General features: G+C 37.0%; 1 protein-coding gene across 1 annotated transcript; it reads left to right on the plus strand.

The window, feature by feature from the left end:
* The first annotated feature begins 2938 nt into the window (after positions 1-2938).
* Positions 2939-12842, plus strand: GCG (glucagon). Its single transcript, XM_044305056.1, has 6 exons — positions 2939-3030; positions 4524-4685; positions 6896-7030; positions 7424-7537; positions 8076-8216; positions 12821-12842. Exons 1-6 carry the CDS (start codon positions 2939-2941, stop codon positions 12840-12842), a joined length of 666 nt encoding a protein of 221 aa, XP_044160991.1.
* The last annotated feature ends 772 nt before the right edge of the window (positions 12843-13614 follow it).

A 13614-nucleotide genomic window follows, 5' to 3' on the forward strand; every position in this document is an offset into this window, starting at 1 on the left:
TCGGATACTCGAATACAATTTAATATAATGTAAGTCAATGGGAGACAACCAGGCACCCCCTGCTCGGAAAAGAAAAGGGCATCTGGTTCATAAAAAAAGGTTAGAAATTGATGGAAACCCCATCAAAATGGTTTGGTAACAGCATTAAGAGGATAGCTGGATGCGTCTTAGACTCCTATTATGTACGACATACAATATACAACCACACAAAGGCTATGCCAAAAGCCAGGTATGTACAAGCCATCAATCTATCCATGAGACAGATAACAGACAGCATACCTTACAATAGCAGCCTTGTGCACTATGAGATATTCCAAACCAGCTCTCATCTCAGTAAGCCTCAAAGTTATTTAGCATCTGTTGGATGGCTTGGGTGGACATGCACACCTAGATCAATATCATTAGGGCGACAAAAAGTTTTCCGATTGTCCTAACATAATATTCAATAACCTTTCTAAACATTTTGTCATGTAAAAACTTATTTGCATAAACATGGGTATATGGGAAAGACATGCAAATTAGCAGAATCTACCTTGTTTTTCAGCTGTCATAAGAGTATGAAAACCAATAGATGGCGCTATTGGGGTATGAATACCGCCCTCTATTGGTTTCACAGTCTTATGACAAGACAAATATTCTTGTTCCCGACAATCTGCCAGTCTGAATGTACCATCGATCAGTTGATGAACGAGAGAAACGCTCGTTCATCGGGTGATCCTGTTGCTTGTGCAGGCACCACCGATCATGGTTTCTGGTCAGCAGATCGTGTTGTCTAAACAGCAATCTGCTGCTCAGAAGCCGCAATTCTGTATGAGGATGAGGGATCGGATCCCCCATTCCTCATACTGTGAAGGAGATCGCTGCATGTAAATGCTTGGTCTCCTTCACTGAACAAGCAGCGAAATGTCAGGAAGGAACGCTACCTTCCCGACAATCTGCCGCCGCATCTCCCTGTGTAAACCCAGCTTTAGGTTTAAAGATGCTTCAAATTTAACAAACACCATGCAAAACTGATTTCAAACATTACCCTCATGATGAATTCCTGCCTCCCCCCTCCCTATATGTATCTGTTTTGGGGTGCTGAGTGTCTCTCCTACAAGGAATCTTCGAAGATTACTTTCTGGTTTCTTGTGCATTGTGGTCCCAGAGACCTTTGGTCAACTAGTGAGCAAATACAGTAATATCTACATCTCCCTAATCTTCAATGGTACATATATATTTGACTATATGTGGGTTCATTAATGTATTTGTAAGTTTGAATCTCTACAAGGGAAACATTATCAGTAGGGGGCGACTTTAGGTGTAGGGTCTGGAGATAAACACTTTTTGTATGCGCTTTTGGAGTTTGTAGACACTTTGTTTGTCTTCATGAGACATCCCCTATAGAGAATCATATCACTGCATAGAGGTGAAATTTTGAAACAAAAATACCCACAATTTCAATGTATAAAATGTTCTTTCTGAATGTTCTCCTCAAAATAATTGAAGTGTTAAAGTAAACCAAATATAATCATTTTAAAAACAGCTTGCAGATTTCCAAAATTCTCGCCCTCTCTCAATTAATAAAGTGCATTTTCATCTGTACTATTAACGAAGATCGGTATCAGGCAGGGGATAGCTGAATCAAGAAGAGGTCATAGAACCTCTCATCGGACATTGCATTAGACCTGCACTTGCACACCTGAAAAGGAAGCACTTGTACATGTGCAATTGTTTCACAGTGATTCGCCAGCCGTCTCTAATGTGTAAATTAAACAAAAAGCAGTCAGCCATATGTGAAACATTCAAAGCAGCGGCAATCACATGATCATCTGTGTCAGAATTAATGCACATAATGCATCCTCACAATGTTCAATGAAGCTGAAAAGAGTATAAAATGCTTTGTGGCATAAGCAGTTGGAATCATCATCAGAAAAGATCTGAAAGTTGCTTTGGTGAGAGCATCATTTTGTCCATTTCTAGACGCAGACTTCACGGTAAGTACCTTCCTTTTTTATGCCATAAAGTGGACTATATGGATGAAAAGAGTATAATAAAATGTGTTTTATTAAAATGTTACTAATTTACATAATTAGTTATGTATATATTTTTGCATTCTAACTTTATTACATATTGCTCTACTTTTGACTATTACTGGTGCTGTTATATTCTTTTTCTATATAATACGCATTTTACAACTATTAATGATACAATTGTAATATACAGTGATAAGGATTTAAAGAATGCACGTTTTATCTTTACTTCATTTTATAACTTACCCATTTTTACTTTGGCCATTTTTTGCATTTTGCTTCATTAATACTACTTTTAAAATGGGTAATGCCAGAAATAGTGTTTCATAAAAAGCATTAGAATAAACATAAGTTATATTGGAATAAAGGAGCCTATAAAGTTTCACATAAAAGGAATATACAGTACTCAAGCTTTAAACACACTATAAATGGCAAAGTTCAAGATTTTTATGCTTATTTTTAATCATTACCCACCAATATATTACTTGCTGATCAGTATTCTTTGCTATTAAGGCAACTAACTTTTATTATATTTTTGGAATATTATTTTATAATAATATATATAATATTATATATTAATATTATAATAATTTAATATAATATTTTATAATATAATATTATTTATATATTTTTTTAGCTGTTTTAAGATTTTAAATAAGAAATAGAAAATGTATATTATTTAGACAATCTTTAAGGAACAAAATACATGTCTAAATGTGTTTCTGCATTCAGTCAAGCTTATATCTTCAGAGAAAAGAAGCTATTCCAAATATTTCAGGGCATATCCAAGTTTAGAGCATCACATAAATATTTTCTATTTGTATTCACAATTATTATCTATTACACTGCTAAACATAAGCTTTTAAAACAACATAAAATGTACAAAAAATATATATTTAATTCTACAGCAACTTTTTCAGAAAATCATGAAAAGCATTTACTATATGCTGGGACTTCTTTGCATGCTACTTCAAGGAAGTTTCCAAAATCCAATTCAGGAAACAGAAGACAAATCAAGGTATGTGATTATAGTTTTCTAGAAAATGTCATTTCTTAGCTATATGCAAAGTATTTTAGATTTAAAAGTAAATAGTATAACCATACACATTAATAAAACATCAACCTACTTAATCTATTCCAAAATATATTGGAATGCTAATAATTTTTCCATGAAACCAACATGTTGGAAGCAAATCTTAAATCACAATGGTAGAGTGTTAAAAACTTACAACAGTTTCCACTCTTTGCTGCAAAGTTCCTTTATGAAGTGTGAAATGCACTATACTTTTTTCCATTATACAGTAATATTGTTAAGAAGCCCTAAGACGCCCTTAACTTTATTAAGCTTTATTTTTTTAACTAAATTATTTTTACTAAATCAGGTACACCATAGCTTCCCATGTAACAGGTCACAGAACTTTCATTTTTAACTGAAGAAACGTAAAAAAAAACCTCACCAACAAAAAACAAAATGAAGACATATCGTTAAGATGTGCCTTCACATACTGATTGGTGGAGGTATGACAGCTAGAACTAATGCTTTTTCCCAGAATGAAGGAGCAGCAGTTCCATCATTGCTGCTTCTTTACAAATTTCCTTGTTCACTTTAATCTAACGAAGGGCTGGAGATATAGTGGTCATACCTACACAATCATAATGTTTTGGAATATCCTAGTGAGATTGGTAAAATATCATTAGAAGGGAATAGTCCTTTTATGATGAAAACTTTTTGGTAAAAAAGCAAACATTACTAAAGTAGTAGATGTGCTACAAGATGGATGCCAGACTCTCACATTCATAATTTTATGGCACACCTTAGCAATAGCAGTCCCACCTGAATGAATGTAATACTCAACATTTCTTCAGACAGTGCTGACATTAAAAGATCATCCATGTTAGTGATGAACACGTTTTGGGCAAAAAAAGAAGCTCAACTGATCCATTTGAAAACATTGGGATCAGTTGCGCCATCATCCTTCCTTCAAAGGAGTTTTACACCCTCTAGATATATGACTTCTCATGATAGGTCATCAATGTCAGAATGGGGGAGTCTAACACCTATCACTCCACCAATCAGCTGCTTTTGGCAGCCACCAGGGCTGTAAACAACATAGTAGTTGGGTCTGGAAGTCAATATGTCATCAATATCTAGAGATATTCCTTTAACTTTTACTTAAAAGAAAGGTAACTGAGATTGACCTCCAGATGTTTGTGAACCAGTCATTTACAAGAAGTCAATGGTGGAATAGAATGTTTATTGATGGTTAAACAATATCTAAATACATCTACAAGCAACTTTCTGTTATTAAAAGAGAGTTACTCAAGCATACAGGCAATTCAGGTCATTTTAAGGGATCCCACTAGATAATCTAACTCCTATATATGTATTTGATCTTGTACATGAAATATCACCAAGGTGTTAAATATTCATATAGGTGAAGAACTCAGAGCAACATTCCCTCAGCTTTTTGATAGATGCTTATATCACAAATTAAAAAATTGTATACGCAGATCAGTCAAAGCTGCAAGGACTGAAGCACTAGATGATTCAGATCACCACAATGAAGTTAAACGTCACTCACAAGGCACATTTACTAGTGATTACAGCAAGTACCTAGACTCCAGGCGGGCTCAAGACTTTGTCCAGTGGTTAATGAACTCAAAAAGAAGCGGGTAAGAATATCTGGAGTCGACAAAGCTTACCTTTTGTTTCAGATAATTCAAACTTAGGTCCCTCTAAGTCCATACCCTGCCTTGAGTAAACGTTGTTTGTTTTTACCACTCTCCGTCAATCTTGTTTGTCCACTCAACCTTACCGTCAATGTGTGGAAACCCCACTTGTGTCTTCCTGATTGATTATTTGTTTTGTTGAAAATAGTACTTGTTGTGGTGTATGTCATGATACACTGGAGATATGTATTTGATTGGTGAATTCTTGATTGGTGGGATTTGCTAGCATTTACAGGTGTGACTTTCCCTACCTTTCCTGTTGGCTTGAGGTATCCCAAGATGAGTGTTGAGAGATAGACAACTTTGAAAAAGGAACCTTTTGTATTACTCAGTTGGGCATCTTATGCCACTCATCTCAGGATATCCTGAACCAAGAGGAAAGGTTAGGAAGGACACACCATGTTGAGTCATTTGGTCTATAAGCAATGGTAGGCTTGACTATTTGTGTGGTTTCAATAATGAAATTAAAATGTTCTCCCTCCGGAACACTTGTACCCACAGTTTGTTAGGACCAAGGTTATAATTATGATTGGTACTGTCTTTTATTATAATTAAGTACACCCTAAAGGAGGAATTGTGCCTGCAACAATGTCCAATGCATTATGCGAGAGATGTATACTTTCCACTTATAGATACTCATTATTGTAAGACATGAAGAATCCATTAAAATGTGGACATTATTCTTAAAAAAATAATTTCTAAAATAATGGATGCCAAACTCATTAAACCAATACTCAATTAATAGAACTGTCAGACCACAAATATCCAAAACTCAGCTATGGATGACATGTCTAATGAAATAAATACTAACAACAGGTTTTAAATTTCTGCATGAATTGCCTGAGCTCTTTAACAGCCCACAATTCACTTCTGAACATTTTAATTTCTTGGTTAGTTATCATTACAAGTCACATCTTAATTAGTGCAATTACTAGCTCATAAAATTGTTTTACAGCAACGGGAATGTTCATATTTATGAGATGTGCAAAGTTCATGAAAGTTGTGAGAAACTCAAGCATAAACATGTCATAACCATTCATAGTAATTTACCTGTCAGCTAGGTGGGGAAGAGGCAGCTATTTGATGGGTCAATGATATCCAATACTGTCTCAGCTCACAAGAGAATATATTTTATTAAAAGGGTTGTCTGAGGTTAGAAAAAATATAACAGCATCAGTCTTATGCATGGGCAGTGTATGGTATTGCAGCTCAACCCCATGTACTGAAAGGACTGTATAAGGACTGTTATAGACAATGGGTCCATCAATCATCCCACCAGTTGGCCTGCTGTCCATTTTTTTTTCATTAACCTTAATAAGGATACTAATGATATTTTGCCCGACTGGGTAAATATGTAATTTTCAGTTTAGGTAGTGAATTCTCTAAGTAACTGCCTATAAAACCTGATTTAGACATAGAGATTACAGTCCTGTAACTAAGATTAAATGGCGGTCCCATCCTGGTGCTGGTTACCATACCCATAACCCAAGAGCAGAGGATTTGGTGCTAGCTGATTTGGCCCCATCTTGTTTCCTTTAATCTAGGGTGAACTCAATAATGTTCTTTGCTAACACTGAAATGACCAGTGGACATGGAATACTTACAAAGTTCTTGCCACCCACTAGTATGTAGACCCTTGATCTACAGCCAAGCTCTCAATATTACAACTTTAAAGTGGTTTTCCAGGACTTAGATATTGATGACCTATCCTCAGGATCAAGGTCCAACAGCCTGCAACCCCAATAATCAACTTCAGGTAGTCTCCAGTGCCGGAAATTATACAGAGGATGGAAAGCTCAAACCATTGTCTAGTTTCTGATGCTGACATACTGCAGCTTAGCTTCCATTCACTTGAATCACCGCTGAGATGCGCTACACCGAAGCAGCCACTATGTAGTGCCTTTTGCTTCAGGCTATGTCTACTAGATAGTTTCCAGCACCAGTGGCTGCCTGGGATAGCTGATTGGTGCGATAGGTGTGGGGTGTCAGATACTCAGTGATCTAACATTGTTGACCTATCCTGAGGATAGGCCATCAATTAAACCCCAGAAAACCCCTTTATAGGGAAGTCTTTCATTATTAGAGTATATTGATTTTTTTGTTGCTAATCATGGGTTAGGCGTACAACTATAACTTTTCATTTGTTCTTGTAGAGGAATGTCAAGACGTAATGTTCAGTTTGAAAGACATGCTGAAGGAACATATACCAATGATGTAACCCAATTTTTGGAAGAAAAGGCAGCCAAAGAATTTATTGATTGGTTGTTAAAAGGAATACCAAAGAAACAGTAAGGATGATATTCTGCATCCATGACTCATTAGTATTTATTTTAGTACCACCTTCCGTGATACCAATATCACTAATTATAATCCATAAAATTATTTATTTGTACATATGCCTTTATTTTGTTTTATAATATGAACCCTAAAATACAAGTTTCCTTATGTTCCTGTTTATATCAATTAGATTATTGTTCACTGAAAAACTAAGTAAAATATATTTCTGAAGCTTATACAAATGTATAAGACCTTGCCCCATTTTATAAGGGTTTACAACTACTTCTAAAATGATTAAAAAAAATATCCCTCTTTGCAACAAAACCAAATTTAAAAAAAATTAAAAATTCCAGTTTGATATTTTCCAATCATTTTTATATTTAAAGACCTTTTTCATTGTCTAGGAGACTCTCAAGGCACGCAGAGGGGACTTTCACTAGTGATATGACCAGCTTTTTGGAAGAAAAAGCAGCCAAAGAATTTGTTGATTGGTTAATTAAGGGAAGACCAAAGAGAAAGTAAGAATTTGATATTTTTTCAATAGTACATCGATTATTATATATAAATTATATAATTAGTTTTTATCTGTTTACAAGAAAAGATTCATAAAAAGTACAATTGTGAAATCCAAAAGCATGAAAACCAACAATAAGTAATGATATTCCAAATGTATTGGAGTATGTGTATGTAGCTGATTTCCCAGTAGAAAAAGTAACAGCAAAGGACCTTTTCATAGTCATTTCCAATGTATATATTAAAACCTGTATTTCAAAAAGTTAGTTTGCTATCTGAATGATCATGGAGTTGGTAGTGTATACATTAGCATCCAGTTGAAATGTTTTGTTCTATAGAACAAAAATTTAAGGGACACCCACCCAAAAAAAATTATTATAATTATTATTATTTACAGAGAACTTTACATATATTAGCCCCCAAGAAACTTGTATTTTTGTTCACTTACTGTTTGTAATAATGTTTATTTGGTCATTTGTTCTATAACTCTGCTGTTTTTGAACAATATAATAGCATTTTGATAATGTTTCTTTCTATTTTAAGCTTCTCAGATGTTTCCGCTGCAGATGACATGGACAGAAGACACGCTGATGGCAGTTTTACCAGTGACTTCAACAAAGCCCTCGATATCAAGGCTGCCCAAGAATTTTTGGACTGGATCATCAACGCCCCAGTTAAGGAAAGGTACGTCATATAGACAGCTATTCCGACTACACATTATACTATATTCTGTTTTTAATTAAAAGATCGAGTCATTTTTAATTTAACCAATCCAAAGTCAAAAAGAATTGAGTCTTGCGATTTTAAATCAAAATTGATTGAGACAATGGATCATATTCTAGATATTTTACTCAAACCTTCAGAAAATAACACTGGTTTGACATACACACCTTGAATACATCCTGCCACTTCTCAATTTGGTTTCGATGTGCTGCCCCACCAGCCACCTTGACGAATAGACCTGGCATAGGGGATGCCTGATACATTAGGGTCCAAGAGATATAGTACAGTAGATTAACCAACCATCTAATATTTATGACATATCCTGTGAAAAAAATCCCCTTTCAGTTCATAAATTATACCTGACCCACTTAGTTGTGCCTAACATTTAAAGGGGTTTTCTGAGATGTTTACATTGATGGCCTATCCTCTAGATAGGGTATCAATATCAGATCAGCGAGAGTCCAATTCCCGACACACCTACCGATCAGCTGTTTGAAGAGGTCTAAGCGCTCCATGAGCACTTAAACCTCTTCCAAGGCTAGTGACATCATATTCATCGGTAGGTGAATCGGGCGCTGCTTATTCATATTCAAAGGAATGGGGCTGAGCTACGATACCAAGCGCAGCCGCTACCAAGACTGCAGCTCTCAATGAAGCTCTGGTGAGCGCCGTGACTACCTCAAACAGCTTCAGGATTTGGACCCCAGTTGATCTCATATTGATGGCCTACCCTTAGTCCCATGATAACATGGCCAGTCCCATGATAACAGAACTCTTTGGTTCCCATTCTGCCTCTGTTAATCCACAAAGCTATACATGCAATATATCATTTTTCTAACAAGAGGAGCCTTTACTGACATTGAATCTTGCTTTATGTGACAGGGTCCTTTGGGCTCATTCAACAATGCTTTGTACAATAGCTGATTTGCATAGCATTAAAAAAATGCATTATCACTATTTTTGCTACAGTTTGCAATTCTAAGCTATCCAGCTACGGTTCCCCTTCAGTGATAACCACAATGTACTGTAACTTGTCTGAACTTTATACCTAGCATAGGGCAAAGTCATTTCCAAAGAACATACATAACAACAGGGAACAAGGGGATGTTTTGCACAATCTTTCTTCTTAGGAGTCATATGATTGTATTAGTCCTGCACTTACAGGACTGTTTGAAGAGGACCTTAGGGCTCTTTCACACCACATTTTGTTTCAGCTAGGGCTCATGCACACAAACGTATCTTCCGTTTTTTACAGGTCCATATACGGAACCATTTACTTCAATGGGGCTTGAAAAAAAACCTGAAATTACTTTGTGTGCATTCTGTTTTCATATGTCCACATGTTCGTTCCTAAAAAAAAAAAAATCGAACATGCTATTTTTGTCAGTTTTGTGGAAAAGGACAGGGATTATTACAATGGATCCGCAAAAAAATAAAACGGATGCAACACAGACGTCACACGGATGTCATCCATTTTTTTGGGGGCGGATCCGTGTTTTGCGGACCGCAAAATACATCCAGTCGTGTGCTTGAGCCCTTAAAATAATCTGTATTTTGCATTTCTGTCAGAAGTGCAGATGTCTGAGCTTTTCCATCCAGAAAAAAATGATACAGAGCTTTCAGTTGCAAAAAATCAAAAACATCAATTGAATTAGGAGGATCCGTAAGTGTTTTGCGGATCCGCAGAACACGGACACCGTCAATGTGCATTCCACAATATGCGGACCGCACATCGCCGGCACTATAATAGAAAATGCCTAATCTTGTCCGCAATTGCGGACAAGAATATAACATGTTCTATTTTTTTTTTGCGGAAACTGAAGCATGGATGCGGAAGTGCGGATCCGCAAATGCGGATGCGGACAGCACATTCCGGCCCCATTGAAAATGAAGGGGTCCGGACCCATTTTTGCGGAACGGATGCAGACACATTTTGCAGGACGTGTGAATGGAGCCTTATTCTGCTTGCACAAAACTTCATCCTTTTTTCAATCAATTTAATAGAGCCATTAAAAAATAAAAAAACTATGAAGAAACATGACTGTCCTGACACTGTAATACCCCTTGTCCAAAAATTCAACCAACTACAGGCCACTTACCTTGTTTCCAGGTAAACATTCTAAAACTGGATCCCTTTTTTTTAAAAAACCAATGGAAGTTGATACAAAATTTGCAGTAGTTTTTGGAAAGGATACAGTTTCTTTCCCAAAAAAAAAATAATCTGTGCCTGAAACAAAAACTGTGATGTGAAAGATGCCTCAATTAACAACTAAGTGTTGCAGTTTGGGTGTGTGTATAAGGCTTCATTCACACGTCCATGGAACACGGTCCGTGAGATATCGAACTGGCATCCTGCTTAGTGTAGGAGTGCACGGCGTCATTGGTTGCTATGACGCCATGCGTTTTGTGCCGACGCAGTACAGTAATGCACTCATTTAGATCATACGAGTGTATCACTGTAATGCGGCGGCAGCACAAAGCGCATGGCATCATAGCAACCAATGACGCCGTGCGCTCCTGCACTAAGCAGGATGCCAGTCCGGTATCTCACGGACCGTGTTCAATCAGTGCTAAGAGTATCAGACTGTGTAATAACAGGCCCCAGGGAATGTCACAAGGGGAATGGTAGCGTCTAGTTGACAATTTATTCATACATTGCTAGGAGGAACAATACAATGCAGAGAAAAGATGCTCCTATTATTTCATTGACAGTTCAAGTATTCGCTGAAGCAGACATCTCCGTAGAGGTGATAGGTCCTATTTAAAGGGAACCTGTCACCAGTTTTATGGTGTCCTAACTAAGGGCAACATAAATAAGTGACTGAATCTCTAAGCAAAATGCTGGGTCACTTTCTTTAATTCACCCAGTCAATCTGCCAACATCTTGTATTGAAAAGCTCCAGCTGATAATGATGAGTCCTGAATATTTATGAGCTCCAGACTCTCCCCGCCCACCTGCTGCTGAATGACAGTTTGTTTCCATATGAATCAGCAGCAGGTGGGCAGGGGAGTGGCTATAGCTCTGAATTAAATATACGCTGGACTCAATGACATCAGCATGCGGCATCTTTGTGTGTATATTATGAGGTAACCATCTGTCACACCAGTAAGTGAATACATCTAAGGTACTTTTTAGTAGTTAATGATTGTATATAATTAGTTAGATTATAATCAAATATCCACATGACAGGTTCCCTTTAACATGTCTTGATCTCTTATAATGTTTGACCCCATGCACCATGCATAGTAACTAAAAATGGTGTCCCTTATGTGCTCCCTGCACCCACTAAAGTATAATTTTATTTTTTTTGCACAAGTGGGGTTAACACCAAAATTTGAAACCTTTTGGACGCCAGATAACTGGTGTACACAGCTTAAAGGAAGCCCGTCACCAGTATTTCGGGCTATTATCGGCAGTAATATAAGAGCAGTGCTCCAGATAAAGAGTCATGATTGCTATTCTTTGTTTCCTTACTGCCCCCTGTTCTCCCATTGTCAGGGTTTAAAGCTGAAATACATTGTTGGGACTACTGTGCATGCGTACAGGAGTCCTCTGCGTTATGTTGGCATGGCAGAGCAGTCCAGACTGCGTTTATCAGCACAGCTTCGAGATCTGGACTCCATATGTACAGTACTACTCATGTTCAGTGTGAGGCAAAAGTCTGGACACATACTTTTAGCTGGTGTAATTTGTAGAAAGTTGACTTCCAATGTATGAAAGTATTAATTGGGAGGAAAGGAAAGATGGATGGAGGGAGGCCGCATTGTTTGATGGAGGAAACATTTTCAGCAGCCATTTTGAAATCCACTATAATGAATTCAGCTCAGGTTTTGGCTCACCTGAAATGACGAATCTTTCAGTGCTGTGAAGAAGTATCACCTGAGGTTCTTCATCCTGTTCACACAAGACCATGTGCTTCTGGCAGAATGATGGACACATAGAACACGTTATGTAAAGGACTTTAGGAAAGTTCGACCTTGCGTAACTCCGAAACAGATAAAGATAGGTCAACAAAATATCTTCCAGTAAATTCTAACCAAGAATATCCTATCACATGACCCCCCCCCCCCCAGTACATGGTGTTACTCACCTGATGAAGAGGTTGGTACAACCCCGAAGTGTATTGTCTGTGCACCTAATAAAAGTATTTTCTGGTAAATCTGGGAAGATCTTCCTCCCTTGCAGTGCCGCTTTGAGCATTCTTTGTCTTCTTCACGATGAGGTATCTATGACCCCTTCCCAGTGGAAAGATCTGAGCTGAATTTAATATGGCGGATTTCAAAATGGCAGCTGAAGCTGTTTCCTCCATCAGATAATACAGCCTCCTCCCAGTTAATACGTTCACACATTAGAAGTCAATTTTCTAGAGATTGCAGCACTTAGAAGAGTATGGTTCACACTTTTGCCTCAATATTACAGCAGATAATCGTCCAGAATCGTGGTGAATCATCATATTCAAATATCAATCATATCTGGAATGGACATTTATCATGGAAAATTAGGGATTAAAAACACATTTTATAGAATTGGAAATTGTGATTAATCTATTTTTGTTTCAATTAAGGGATTTGCTGGAAGAACAATAAGAAAACCGAAGATCTCCACCAAGAAACCACCCGGCTGTCACTTGAAAATGATGACTTTGTGTTGTGTAAATTCAAGCAGGTGTATCATAAAGCCATACAGTATAGCTTTGCATGCAAAGTAATTGAAATTCACGATAGTGTTTTCTTGTCGAGGAATGACACTAACATACACATCAACCATAAAAGGTTTCATGCTTTCGGTAATGGCTGGACTAGTATTGTTCTTAGCACATAGGCTTTGGCTGTCCTTCCAGAACTACGAGGGCTTAAATCCAGAAGTGCCATTTTCTCACCCAATTATTTAGAGAGAAAAAAAAGAAAAAAACCAAAAATGTAGCTACAAAAAATATAACTTGTTTAAATAAAAAAAAAAGATATAACTTATTTTTCTATGAAGATAAACTGTACATAGAGTTTACTCCAATCATGTCAAAAAGGGTTACCCTGTTTGAAATGTTTATTACAGATGTGGTAAGCTTTCAAAATAGCAACTAGCAGCCTTAAATAAAGTTTTTCAAGCGTCATTTTTATTGTTATTTAATTTGTAATTTATCTGTAACCAACACAATTGTCATTAATCGCCAAGGCCTTATGCACACAACAGAGTAAGGGTTAATTCTGCAACTGATTGTCTGTCCTGTAACAGGATATCTGAATGGGGCTGTTTCTGCAACACGTCCATGGGATTCTGCAAGGCCCTTTTAGATAAATGGGACTTCATGTTCCTCCAATTTTATACAGAGGCATGCAGAACTTTTTTTTGGCTGCCATA

This window comes from Bufo gargarizans, chromosome 8 (genome assembly GCF_014858855.1).
Source record: "Bufo gargarizans isolate SCDJY-AF-19 chromosome 8, ASM1485885v1, whole genome shotgun sequence".
NCBI lineage: Eukaryota > Metazoa > Chordata > Amphibia > Anura > Bufonidae > Bufo > Bufo gargarizans.